The 14732-nt window shown below is 45.6% G+C and overlaps 1 protein-coding gene across 2 annotated transcripts in view; it reads left to right on the top strand.

The window, feature by feature from the left end:
- Positions 1-14732, top strand: part of abca1a (ATP-binding cassette, sub-family A (ABC1), member 1A) — a 156567-nt gene that overhangs the window by 19334 nt on the left and 122501 nt on the right. For both annotated transcript variants that reach the window (XM_051929872.1, XM_028805887.2), the window contains exon 2: positions 4722-4820. In XM_051929872.1, coding sequence (XP_051785832.1) covers positions 4755-4820 — 66 coding nt within the window. In that variant the 5' untranslated portion in view covers positions 4722-4754. The remainder of the gene's footprint in view (positions 1-4721; positions 4821-14732) is intronic.

The raw sequence follows: 14732 nt of genomic DNA, 5'->3' as shown, positions 1-14732 counted from the left end.
GAGTTGGTGGTACCATAATCAGAGAAGCCGGGCTGGAGTTGGTGGTACCATAAATTGAGAAATTGAAGGTAGTGTCAGAGTCAGGGGTACATGTATGGAGAAGCTGGAATGAGTTTTGGAGTCGGTGATACCATAAATTGAGAAGTTGGAGTTGGCTTGAAGTTCATGGTCCCATAACCAGAGAAGTTGGTGGTATCATAAATTGAGAAGTTGCATCAGAGTCACTGGGGGAGGTCGGAGTCAGTTTTGGAGTGAATGGTATCATAAATTAAGGAGGTGGTGTTAGAGTAAGGGGGTACCATAATCAGAGAATTCGGGTCGCAGTTAGTGGTACCATAAATTGAGAAGTTGGTGTCAGTGTTGAAGTTGGTGGTCCCATAATCTGAGAAGTTGCGTCAGAGTCAGTGGGGGAAGTCGGATTCATTGGTACCATATATTGAGAAACTGCAATGAGTTTTGGAGGTGGTGGTGCCATAAATTGATGAGCTGGTGTCAGTACTGAAGTTGGTGGTCCCATAATCTGAGAAGTCAGGTTGGAGTTGGTGGTATCATAAATTGAGAAGTTGGAGTCGGTGGTACTATAAACTGAGAAGTTGAAGTCGGTGGCAGGGTCAGTGGGAGATGTCAGAGTGAGGTTTAGAATGAGTTTTAGAATAAATTGAGGAGTTGGTGGCAGAGTAAGGGATACCATAATCAGAGAAGTTGCGCCTGAGTTGGTGGTACCATGAATTGAGAAGCTGGAGGTGGTGTCAGAGTCAGGGGTACATATTTGGAGAAGCTGGAATGAGTTTTGAAGTCGATGATACCATAAATCAAGAAGTTTTTAGTTGGCTTGAAGTTTAGGGTCCCATAATCAGAGAAGTTGGTGATACCATAAATTGAGAGTCAGTGGGGGAGGTCAGAGTCAGTTTTGGAGTGAATGGTATCATAAATTAAGAAGGTGGTATCGGAGTAAAGGGATACCATAATCAGAGAATTCGGGTCGCAGTTGGTGGTACCATAAATTGAGAAGTTGGAGTCAGTGGTACTATAAAATGAGAGGTTGAAGTCCATGGCAGGGTCAGTGGTACCATAAATTGAGAAGTCATGTCGGAGTCGGTGGAAGAAGTCTGAGTCAGTTTTAGAATGAGTGGTATAATAAGTTAAGGAGGTGGCGTCAGAGTAAGGGGGTGCCATAATCAGAGAATTCGGGTCGGAGTTAGTGGTACCATAAATTGAGAAGTTGGTGTCAGTATTGAAGTTGGTGGTCCCATAATCTGAGAAGTTGTGTCAGAGTCAGTTTTGGAGTCAGTGGTACCATATATTGAGAAACTGGAATGAGTTTTGGAGGTGGTGGTGCCATAAATTGAGGGGATGATGTCAATATTGAAGTTGGTGGTCCCATAATCTGAGAAGTATGGTTGGAGTTGGTGGCATCATAAATTGAAAAGTCGTGTGGGAGAAATTAGAGTCAGTTTTTGAGTCAGTGGTACTATAAACTTAGAAGTTGGGGTTGGTGTTGAAATTGGTGGTCCCATAATCTGAGAAGTTGGTGGTACCATAAATTGAGAAGCTGGAGTGAGTTTTGGAGTTGGTGGTACAGTAAATTTGAGGAGTTGGTGTCAGAGTCAGGGGTACTATAAATTGAGAAGTCAGACTTGGTTTGAAGTTTGTGGTCCCATAATCTGAGAGTCAGTGGGGGACGTCGGAGTCAGTTTTGGAGTTGGTGGTTTTATAAATTGAGGAGTCAGAGTCAGGGTTGAAGTTGGTGGTCCCATAAATTTGAAGGGTTGTAGTCTGAGTCCAAGTTGAAGGTTTTGTGTGCTGGCTCCAGAGTCCTGCGTATGGATAGACAGAACTTTATTTGTCATCAGAGGGAAATTTGGCTTTTGACAGAAGCTCTTTAAATAAATAAATGCATAAATATATAGATAATTAAATATATGTATATGTGTGTGAATATACACACACATACAGACACTATGGTATGAACACACACCAGAATGACTAGAAAGGAAGAAAATTAAAAAGAAAGGAAATGTCCAACATGGCAGTCCCGGTCCCCGTGAGGCGCAGTGCAGGTGTAATACATTTGTTCAACTTGTAACTACTGTTGTATTTTATTATTAGATGTGTGTATGTATTTATTTATTTATTTATTTATGTATGTATTGCTCTCTAATTCACATTATTACTATCTGTTCCCTAAACTATGATTTATTTATCTCTCTCTCTCTCTCTCTTGTTCTTTCCTTGTCTTGTGTTTATTGCGGTGGTCCTGGCTGACGTCATTTCGTGCCACCACTGTATGCTGCAATACGCTGTATGCACGTTATGTCAATAAAGCCACTTGATTTGACTTGAGTTGATGACGTAAACGTGTGACGTATTTTCAAATGATCCTCACCTTGGAAAGCAGGACTATATAAAATACGACTCGCTGCTATCGACGTAATGTTTGACTATTATAATTAATTCGTATGACGTTTGTACCCTCACACAGTGACCAGTGGTGGCGCTGCTGCCTCTCAGTAATGTGACCGGGGTTCACGTCTCGGGTCCTCCCTGTGTGGAGTTTGCATGTTCTCCCTGTGTGTGTGGGTTTACTTCTGGGGGCTCCGGTTTGCTTCCACAGTCCTAAGGCAGGTGGGTAAGGGGATTTGGTGGTCCTGTGTGTGTGTGTGTGTGTGTTGGTCCTGTGATGGACTGGCGTCCTCTCCAGGTTGTGATCTTGCCTTGCGTCCTACGCTAACTGGGGTCGGCTCCAGCTCCCCCGCCACTCCCCGGTTCAGGACCAAGCAGGTCAGAAAATGGCCGACTGCCTGATTCATAGCCTCGGATGTCACAGCGCAGACAAAACAGGAGAATTTCCAGGGGTTTGTTTTCTCTTCTTTGCTGACCTTCTTTCAGATTGCAGTCTTTTAGCGTTGGGTTGTCACTTGATAAGCCTGGCGCCTTGAAGGGGGGGGGGGGTTCTTGGGGGTCAGGGGGTTGGGGGGGTTTGGGCAGGGGCCTAGAAACTGACTGAAGGAGGGGGGGTTGGGGGGGTTTGGGCAGGGTATTAAAAACTGACTGAAGGAGGGGGGGTTGGGGGGGTTTGGGCAGGGGCCTAGAAACTGACTGAAGGAAGGGGGGGGTTGGGGGGTTTGGACAGGGTATTAAAAACTGACTGAAGGAGGGGGGGTTTGGGGGGGTTTGGGCAGGGGTCTAAAAACTGACTGAAGAAGGGGGGGTTGGGGGGGTTTGGGCAGGGGCCTAGAAACTGACTGAAGGAAGGGGGGGTTGGGGGGGTTTGTGCAGGGGTCTAAAAACTGACTGAAGGAGGGGGGGTTTGGGGGGGTTTGGGCAGGGGTCTAAAAACTGACTGATTGGGGGGGTTGGGGGGTTTGTGCAGGGGTCTAAAAACTGACTGAAGAAGGGGGGGTTGGGGGGGTTTGGGCAGGGTATTAAAAACTGACTGAAGGAAGGGGGGGTTTGGGGGGGTTTGGGCAGGGGTTTAAAAACTGACTGAAGGAGGGGGGGGTTTGGGGGGGGTTTGGGCAGGGGTTTAAAAACTGACTGAAGGATTGTAAAGTGCGGAGGTCAAGAATCTGAATATTTTACTTTCTATGTTCCTCGTGCAGTCCAATGAATACCCCGCGCCAGAGTTTGATTTCTTTGATTTGTTACTTACCCCGTGTTGAGGTCCCACACCGGTAACCCCGTTTAATTGGAACGTAAATGTCCAAAAAAAAAAAAAAAAAGGCGAAGTAACGTAAGTGAACCTGCGCAACACGGAGGAGCCTGAAGGCACGTCGGCCAGACGTCAGATATTCGACAGCGTTTTGTTTCTGTCCCACATTTTCATCCACTGGCTGGCGCTCCGAGTGTTTCACAAGATGCCAAGACGCAGTGACCCATGGAAAGTTAAACATAATGGCGAATAAATGAAATTCTTCGTCTGTTTCCGATCTGTCAGAGAAATTCGTTCGATTTCTGATCGCCACCTTTGTGGATCGCTGCTTGTTATGGCAAAAAATGGCCGGGTGTGTGTGCCCTCACTGGGCATCTGTGGAAAAAGGAGGGGACACCATTAACATCAGCGCCCCCTCTCGCTCCGGCATGGTATAGGGCTTACCTCAGTCGAGCTTGTCAGGGGGTCCCACCCGCCTACCATCTGGGGTGGGCTTGCGTCACACAGTTTTGTTTTTTTTAAAACTCCATGAGTGGCAACAGAGGGTGAAGGAGTCACACTTTGTACCATCTTGCTCGTGTCTGATGAGTTCTTGGACATTCGTCCTCCGTGCTGCCCGTCGGTTAGTTCCGGGTGTCAGCTTGTCAAGTCTGTTGGGCAACCACACCGGGGGTCTTCATGTAGAACTGCACCTAAGGCAGGTAGCGAAGGTGGTGAGAGTCGGGTAACCCACACAGAAGAGAAGGGGAGACGAGGACGATGATTTTTGTGTGTGTGGTCCGATGGCAGGGTTGTTGGCAAAAGCTGTACGGGTGAGTCCACCCATTAATATCTGAAGAGTTAAAGGGGACGTCATCTACGCCAGTCAGAAGAGAAGGGCGGCCGTCCCAGCATTTCAGGAGCGAGAAGGTCATTAGGCCGGCCACCGGAAGTCACAATGTCACTTTTTGAATAAATCGAGCAGATTCCATTATATAAAAATGAGATAATGAGTAGAATCTTATATGGGGGGGGTATAATAAAGGGGGCACACAGTAACCTTCTTTCTTTCTTTTTGTTTCGGAAACAGAATCCCTCCTGCGCAGGTGGAGCTACGGGGAAGATGTTGATCTTCACTCAGCTGGGACTGCTGCTCTGGAAGAACTTCACCTACCGACGCAGGCAGACGGTAAGCAGCGCTGCTCGTCCCGGGGGGTCTCGCTTGAGTTCAAGTCTGACGGTATCCTGTACGATGACGTTGTTATTTGCACTTTTCGTCTCTGTGAACCACAGGGGTCTTCAGTGAGCCACAGAGACACAAGTCCCCAGTAAGACCATAAGGTTTATTATTAGCAAAGGCTCCTTTAATGATGTCACACCATCAAATGGCGACTCTTTCTCTTCTATCTCTCTTCTTTCTCCTCCACTCCTCTCTGGATCCCACTTGCTGGATGTGGCAGTGCAGCTACTTTTTTTTTTTTACTAATCCCAATAGCTCCCTCTGGATGCCCCCACGGAACCCAACCGGGCTGCCCCACGGGACTACAATTCCCATTATGCCTTGCAGGTTATCTGTGTGGGAATCCTGGTCTGAGTGTGCTTCCATCTAGCATATCAGGGAAGCCGCTGCTCCCCCTGTTCCTTAATTACATCGGCATCCTGGCCAGGTGATGAGCTCTGCCTTGTCCCGGTCGGGACGCATTGTGAGATCACTGATTTGAGTCGCTGTGCTGTCGTACTTAACAGGGAAAGTGAAAAGCCGACTGTATGCTGTTGTCCAGTCACTGACGGGCCCCGTTTCCTCATTGTCTTAGTGTGCGGAATACAGTAACAATGCCGACTGTAACCACACCTTTCTGGGGGGTTTGTGGGAAGCTGATTTAGTGCTGATAATAAGAAGCTGCTTTTAAGTCAGAATTGCTTACGTGATCACAGACTTCCTGATTTCATTTGAAATGTCCGGATTCAGCCGAATGAAACCGCATCGTATCTGAACTCTCCACACTGATAACCGCAGGCACAAAAAAAAAGGCTTCTGACCAGTCGGAAGGATAAGATTTCCCTCAAGCTGTCAGAGAAACTTCCTAAGGGTAGTAAAAGTACAACAGCAGGTCCGGAGTTAGACTGGGGGTCAGCCATTGGGAAGGATTAGCAGAAACGTGTGTTTGGTGACTGCAGAAAAACTGAATTCATCAAAAATAAAAACGTGTGTGTTAGATAGACAGATAGATAGACAGAAGTGAAAGGCACTATATAATAGATAGATAGAAGTGAAAGGCACTATATAATAGATAGATAGATAGACAGAAGTGAAAGGCACTATATAATAGATAGATAGATAGATGTGAAAGGCACTATATGATAGATAGATAGATAGATGTGAAAGGCACTATATAATAGATAGATAGATAGATAGACAGACAGAAGTGAAAGGCACTATATAATAGATAGATAGATGTGAAAGGCACTATATAATAGATAGATAGATAGATGTGAAAGGCACTATATAATAGATAGATAGATAGATGTGAAAGGCACTATATGATAGATAGATAGATGTGAAAGGCACTATATAATAGATAGATAGATAGATAGATAGACAGAAGTGAAAGGCACTATATAATAGATAGATAGATAGATGTGAAAGGCACTATATAATAGATAGATAGATAGATGTGAAAGGCACTATATGATAGATAGATAGATGTGAAAGGCACTATATGATAGATAGATAGATGTGAAAGGCACTATATAATAGATAGATAGATAGATGTGAAAGGCACTATATGATAGATAGATAGATGTGAAAGGCACTATATAATAGATAGATAGATAGATGTGAAAGGCACTATATAATAGATAGATAGATAGATGTGAAAGGCACTATATAATAGATAGATAGAAAGATGTGAAAGGCACTATATAATAAATGGATAGATAGGAAAGGCACTATATAATAAATGGATAGATAGGAAAGGTGCTATATAATAGATTGGAAATGCAGTGTATAATAAAGGGACGTGAAAGGCACTATATAATAGATAGATAGAATAAGACACTATAGAACACATGGATATGAAAGGCATTTTATAATAGATAGTGCATCTAGCTATTTATTATATAGTGCCTTTTACTTCCATTTTTAATATATATTGCCTTTCCTATCTATCCATTTATTAAATGGTGCCTTTCCTATATATCTATTATATAGTGCCTTTTACGTCCCTTTATTATACACTGCATTTCCTATCTATTATATAAAGCCATTCATATCCATTTATTATACGGTGCATTTCCTATCTATCTATCTATCTATCTATCTATCTATCTATCTATCTATCTATCTATCTATCTATCTATCTATCTATCTATCTATCTATCTATCTATCTATGTCATAAATGGAAGTAAAAGGCTCTATAAAACTGATAGATAGAAAAAGACATAGAAGACATGGATGTGAAAGGCACTATATATTAGATAGATAGATAAGAAAAGCACTTTATAGTAAATTGATGTGAAAGGCACTATATAATAGATAGATGGATAGATAGGAAATGCACTATGTATTAAAAATGGATGTGAAAGGCAGTTTATAATAGGTAGATAGATATATAGGAAATGCAATGTTTATTAAAGGAACGTGAAAGGCACTATAAGATAGATAGAGAGGTAGATAGGAAAGGCACTATATAATAAATGGATCTGAATGGCACTATTTAATGGATAGATAGAAAAAGAAACTGCATAACACATGTGAAAGACATTAAGTAATAGATAGACAGATGAGAAATGCCCTAAATAAATGAAATTGAAAGGCTTTATATAATAGATAGATAGGTAGTACATAGGAAAGGCACTGTATAATAAATGGATGTGAAAGGCACTATATAATTGATTGATAGGTATTTCCTGAGGGAAATTGCAGGGTTGCAGTACCAGACAAAAAGGCACAAACACAGCATACATACATATATCAAGTGTTTTCTGTAAGAATTGATATCAGTTTACAGTACTAGTGTAAAGCCATCAGAATTGCACATTCCCTTATCAGTTTCAGTTTCAGGGTATTCCATTAAATGGTACGGTATGTCCGTGGCTGGCACAGTATTGTAATGACAATAACAAGTTGCATCGCCAACAGAGCGAGCTGCAGGGGAGCCTATAACAAAATCATCAAGCCTGCCAAAGTCGCATACAGAATTCCTACCAGTGTGGCAGGGGTGACTTGTCCTTTTAGGGATAGCGAGTTACTCAAAAGAGTAATGCAAAGAGTCAATTTGGCACTTGGCAGTGGCACCACATTGGTGTCCGGAGTGGGCTGGTGGCAGACCTGCAGTCTAACTTAGCAAATCATTGAGTACAGAGGAAACCTACAATGGTGTTGCTGGGGTCTTCTGAGGAGTCGCCAGAGTTTCAAGGTTGAGCTGTAGGGTGTGGAATGCGTTTTTGCAGAATCCACACAAGGAGGAAGACACCTGAGATCCTGGTACCTCTGCAGCTCTAGCTGTGCTTCTCCTTCAGCCTGGGTGTGCTTCAGTCTGCAGAGCTTTGGGCTCATGGAGTTGAGGGCAGTGTGGCAGATGGAGGTGCCACTGACCCCAAGTGAGCAGAGGTGTGGCAGACTGTATAGCAGTGCTACGGTGTAGCTGAGGACAGACCTGGATCACTATTGGTATGAAGGACCCCCAGTCGCGTTTCTTGACCCACTTCTGCTGAACGACTTGTTGGCTGAAAGTCCTTGGTGTTGGTGTGTCACAGAGAGGATGTGCAGCGTTGTTCATAATGGCACTCCGTTTTGTTTGAATCCTCTTCTCCTCTATTACATACAATGGAGTGCATCCTATAACTGAGCCTGCCCTTTTAATCAGCCTGGTGATTCGGTGGTCCTCTCTCGAAGTGACGTTGCCAGCCCAGGTCACCACACTGGCTTGCCAACAGAGAGTTATAGAAGATGTGAAGGAGGTCACTTCGTTCATTTTGGGAGCTCAGTCTTCTAAGGGAAGTCTGCTGTGCCCTCTCTTCTGTAGTCCACTCTGTGTTCTGAGACCAGTCCAGCTTGTCATTGATGTGGACCCCCAGGTACTTGTGGGAGTGGACCACCCCCACATCGACTCCTGAATAGTGACCAGACATGGTGGGTGAAGGTCAATAAGCAGTCCCCTGGTTCTGCTGATGTTTACTTGTCAGAGTTCTCCCCCTGACTCCCCTCCTCTGTCTTATCCCCCCTAATCAATGCCCCCCCCCCCCCCATAAGTGCAGAATCATTGGAGTTAAAGCCTCTTAAAGTTAGTGCTGATGTTTGTAATCTGCTGAGGACTTTTCCTTGATGCAGGTCTTCCATTTAGCAGGAGCGGATGAATTCCAGGACATTAATGGCTGTGGATTTGGACAAACCGCTAATTACGGGGGCTTTCCGGCTCTCCGTTACCTCCATGCCTTTCTGTTCCTCCCGTCGAGTAATGGGGCTACTTACTGTAACATGACAGCAGCTCTTTTGTGAAAGTGACGCCTTTCCGCACTGACAGATGACAAGGGGCCGCATATCACAGATGGGAGAGGTGCCAGCAGCAGGTCAGCGGGACATCAGAGCCCAAAAAAGGCAAAAAAGGACGAATGTGTCTCTCTTATCTGTCAGCGCAGCCATGAGACGCTAGCGAGCACGTTAATGGAGTTTGTGGCTTCGGGGAAATGTGTTCCTCCTCGCTTAATGGCTACTCCTGTTTGGGCTATCTAGGGTCACACGCGGGTCACCGAGGTCTGAGTGGGCAGGGAGACCTTTGTGGCTTTCTAGTGGTCGGCATGTTTAAGGTCATCTTGCTGATAAGGGTTGCCCCCTTATTAACCCGTTAAATCAAATTCTTACTTGTGCAACAAGGACCTGTGTAGTCTGAGGTGGAGCCCAATGGGCGAGGATCAGGGAGGCACACATCCTATCGGGCAACGTTACTGACAGTGCCCCCCATAATGGCTGGGACAAAGAGGCATTTATTTCTTGACTTCCCCCCCTCTGCTCCACACTTTTTAAAATTACAAATCAAACACTTTAGACGTCGTGATTGACGTGCACATGGCTGACTTTCATTGAAGGGTCTTTGCACACATTTCAGTCTCGCAAACAGTTTTTCTATGTGGTCCCCCATTTCAGGGCACCATATTGTTTGGGTCAAAGGCACATGAATTCCTTGGTTTGTCCCTCTGCTCCACACTTTAAAATTAGGTTGTGATTAAAGTGCACATTCCTGGGGGGGGGGATGACCAGCAGCATCATTGGGTAGCCTCACTCTCTTAGGGGGCGGACCTCCAGATGGGTGGTCCCTCCTTCTGAGTGGCAGACCTCAGGATGCATCATTAGGTGGCCCCACCCTTTTAGGGGATGGACTTCCAGGTGTATCATTAGGTGGCTCCACCCTCTTAGGGGAAGGAGTTCCAGATGTGTTATTAGGTGGCCCCACCCTCTTAAGGGACAGACTTGTAGATGCATCATTAGGTGGCCCCACCCTCTTAGGGGACAGACTTGTAGATGCATCATTAGGTGGCCCCACCCTCTTAGGGGATGGACTTCCAGACACATCATTAGGTGGCCCCACCATCTTAGGGGATGGACTTCCAGACGCATCATTAGGTGGCCCCACTCTCAGGGGACGAACTTCTTGACGCATCATTAGGTGGCCCCACCCTCTTAGGGGATGGACTTCCAGATGGGTGGTCCCTCCTTCTGAGTGGCAGACCTCAGGATGCATCATTAGGTGGCCCCACCCTTTTAGGGGACGGACTTCCAGGTGTATCATTAGGTGGCTCCACCCTCTTAAGGGACAGACTTGTAGATGCATCATTAGGTGGCCCCACCCTCTTAGGGGACAGACTTGTAGATGCATCATTAGGTGGCCCCACCCTCTTAGGGGATGGACTTCCAGACACATCATTAGGTGGCCCCACCATCTTAGGGGATGGACTTCCAGACGCATCATTAGGTGGCCCCACTCTCAGGGGACGAACTTCTTGACGCATCATTAGGTGGCCCCACCCTCTTAGGGGATGGACTTCCAGATGGGTGGTCCCTCCTTCTGAGTGGCAGACCTCAGGATGCATCATTAGGTGGCCCCACCCTTTTAGGGGACGGACTTCCAGGTGTATCATTAGGTGGCTCCACCCTCTTAAGGGACAGACTTGTAGATGCATCATTAGGTGGCCCCACCCTCTTAGCGGACGGACTTCCAAACGCATCATTAGGTGGCCCCACCCTCAGGGGACGGACTTCCAGACGCATCATTAGGTGGTCACACCCTCTTAGGGGAAGGAGTTCCAGATGCGTTATTAGTTGGCCCCACCCTTTTAGCAGATAGACTTCCAGATGCATCATTAGGTGGACCCACCCTCTTAGGAGACAGAGTTCCAGATGTGTTATTAGGTGGTCCCACCCTCTTAAGGGACAGACTTGTAGATGCATCATTAGGTGGCCCCACCCTCTTAGGGGACGGACTTCCAGACGCATCATTAGGTGGCCCTACCCTCAGGGGATGGACTTCTTGACGCATCATTAGGTGGCCCCACCCTCTTAGGGGATGGCCTTCCAGACACATCATTAGGTGGCCCCACCCTCTTACGTGATGGACTTCCAGATGCATCATTAGGTGGCCCCACTCTCAGGGGACGGACTTCTTGACGCATCATTAGGTGGCCCCACCCTCTTAGGGGATGGACTTCCAGACACATCATTAGGTGGCCCCACCCTCTTAGGGGACGGACTTCTTGACGCATCATTAGGTGGCCCCACCCTCTTACGTGATGGATTTCCAGATGCTTCATTAGGTGGCCCCACATCTTAGGGGATGGACTTCCAGACACATCATTAGGTGACCCTAAGACCTGTTTGTGCTTGATGCCCCCCTCTGCTCAAGAGTTTAAAATTACAGATCAAACAATTCAGATGTTGTGATTAATGTCTTGAAGTCCGTCCCCTAAGAGGGTGGGACCGCCCTCAGCACATTGTAGACTTTCATTTAAGGGTCTTTGTATTCATTCCAGTCACACCACACCTTTTCTACGTGGTCCCCCCATTTCAGGACACCATTATGTTTGGCACAATTGATGTCCCAGGTGTTTGTGATTCCTCAGGTGGGTTTCATGGTTTCATAAGACCCCTCGGCCTGCTTCTAGCCTGTGGGGTCTGTAGTTGCTGTTATTCAACATGAGAAGACAAGAGCTGTGCCAAAGAAAGTCAAAGAAGCCATCACCATTGGGTCAGTTTAAACACCCAGTCAGTGGATCTACCACAATTTCTCCAGCTCTGCCAGCTAAAGCCCACCCAGGCTGGAGGACCTATGCAAGTGGAGCAGCGGTGGTAGAGCTGCAGTGGTAGCCGTAACTCTGTTGTCTTCCTTCCTGTACTGATGATGCAGAAACGCATTCCACATCTCGATGTCAACCTCGAAATTCTCCGTCTCCTCAAGAGGACCCCCCTCCAAGCAAGTCTATTTTAGGGGTCCTCTGCACTCAACAATTTGCTAAGTTAGACTGCAGGTCTGACCCCCATCCCAATTCTGACATCTTTGATGACAGCCTTGAAATTCTCCCAATGTCTCCTCAGAAGACACCCCCTAGACCCCCCACCCCCAGCAAGTCCATTTTAGGACTCAGGGGCACTCGGTGACTTGCTAAGTTTTGACCGCAGGTCTTCCCCCTCATCCCACTCCTGACACCAATTTGCTGCTGTTGCCGGGTTCGTAATGAATTCTTTGCTCCTTATTCTGTTCCCTCGAGTGACTCGCCAGCCCCAAAGGGACCACTTGCCGCTGCCACACTCGTTGGAATTCTGTTTGCGACTTTGGCGGGCTTGTCATTTTTTTTTTATGGGTTACCCTGCAGCTCGTTCTCCCGAGGAGTGATGATGTGACTTATCAGCGCTGTCACAGCAACTTCACTGGTGTTTCTGTCTATAATATAGCGCCTTTACTATCTGTCATCACCACTTAACGAAGGACACACACACTTTCTGTAAAAAGTGCGCAATTGAGCTTAGTCTGCAAAGGAAGTTCTGATATCCCAGAAGACCGCGATGAATTACGGCCACGTGCCTCCTGAATGTTTATTTTTTGCATTCAAAATGTGAAAAAATTGCTATAATAAGGGAGAAAACTGAACACCGCGTCCCATTTCTATGTAACCTTTGGTCCACTGACTCACTCGGAGGAGTAAGCAGATTTTTGTATGCGCAATCCTGATGAAATCCTGGGAAAAACACAAAGGGATTACTGCAGTTGTGCAACAAGATCTGCTTTTCCATGTTTTTCTGAGAATATTTGGCAGGAAATAAACCCAAAGCACCGCGTTCTGTGAAGTCCTGTCCTCCGAACGTAACATCGTGTTCTCAGGGACTTCTTCATCCCATTCAAGGGCTTGTGGTCATGGGTGCAAGGCAGGACCACCTCTGGTGTGGCCCACTCACAGACCCTCACAGTTTGGGAGCAACAGGCTGTCTGCCAAAGAGAGTGTGTGTGTGTGAGTGTGTGTGTGGTAATACCAAAAGGGCAGAGAACTCAAAAGTAGGTAATCAAACAGAAGCACTTTCAGAAAGGACCCCCAAACCTGTAATTATATGTAGCTAAGCGGAGCTCCTTGTCTTGAGCTGCAGATGTCCCCGTCTCTTGGTGATCCTGATCTGGATCTCGGCATCAAGACTCTCCATCCTCAGTGACTCTGTGGCTGTGCTGTATGGTCTGCCTCATCCTCCGTCTGTGCAGTTTGGCCATCGTCTGTGCTCACCAGTGGTCAGCACCAGCACACCCAGACTGGAGGACCTTTGCTGATGGAGAAGCGCTGGAAGAGCTGCAGAGGTAGCAGATCTCAACTGGCTTCCTTCCTTCACTGATGCTGCAAAAACACATCTGACATCCTTGATCTTGAACCTCTCTGGCAACTCCTCAGAAGACCCCAGCAACTCCATTTTAGATCTCTGAGGAACTCGGCAATTTGCTAAGTTTGACTGTAGGTCTTCCTCTCCTCCCACCTCTGACACCAGTGTAGTGCTGTGGCCGAGTGATTTGGAAATCCAAATGGATTTTTTTCCTTTTGCACTGTTCCCTTTGGGTAACTCGCTGGCCCTGAAAGGACTTCTTGTGTTTGCCGCTCTAATTGGAATTCTGTTTGCGACTTGGGCGGGCATGGTCCCCTGCAGCTCATTCTGTTGGCAACTTATTGCCAGGCTGATGCAACTTCTCAGTGGTGTTGTGATACTGTGCCAGTGACTGGCAAACTGTTTAATATAAAATTGCAAAAATGACAACTGAGAAGGGAATATGCCGTTCTAATCAGTTTACACTTATACCGTAAATTGTCATAGATGATTCTAGTTATATATAGGCACTAAAATATATATATAGCGCCGTTACTATCTATCTATCTATCTATCTATCTATCTATCTATCTATCTATCTATCTATCTATCTATCTATCTATCTATCTATCTATCTATCTATCTATCAATCATATAGTGCCTTTCACATCTGTCTATTAAGTGCCTTTCACATCTGTCTGTCTATTAATTATATAGTGCCTTTCATATCTATCTATCTATCTATCTATCTATCTATCTATCTATCTATCTATCTATCTATCTATCTATCTATCTATCTATCATATAGTGCCTTTCACATCTGTCTGTCTATTAATTATATAGTGCCTTTCACATCTGTCTGTCTATTAATTGTATAGTGCCTTTCATATCTATTTATCTATCATATAGTGACTTTCCTATCTATCTATCTATCTATCTATCTATCTATCTATCTATCTATCTATCTATCATATAGTGCCTTTCACATCTGTCTGTCTATTAATTATATAGTGCCTTTCATATCTATCTATCTATCTATCTATCTATCTATCTATCTATCTATCTATCTATCTATCTATCTATCTATCTATCTATCTATCTATCTATCTATCTATCTATCTATCTATCTATCTATCTATCTATCCCAAATTAATGCAGTTCAGGGCTGTGGGTGGTCACCTCCGACCTCAGCAACAGTACAGGGTGGGCTGGTTGTCTGTTGCAGGACCCCCACACATCACGTTTTTACACAAGTTAGTTTTGAATCA

The sequence above is a fragment of the Erpetoichthys calabaricus genome, chromosome 7, assembly GCF_900747795.2.
Source record: "Erpetoichthys calabaricus chromosome 7, fErpCal1.3, whole genome shotgun sequence".
Classification (NCBI taxonomy): domain Eukaryota; kingdom Metazoa; phylum Chordata; class Cladistia; order Polypteriformes; family Polypteridae; genus Erpetoichthys; species Erpetoichthys calabaricus.
Note: the sequence above shows the minus strand (reverse complement) of the source record. Positions and strands in the feature narration are given on the sequence as shown.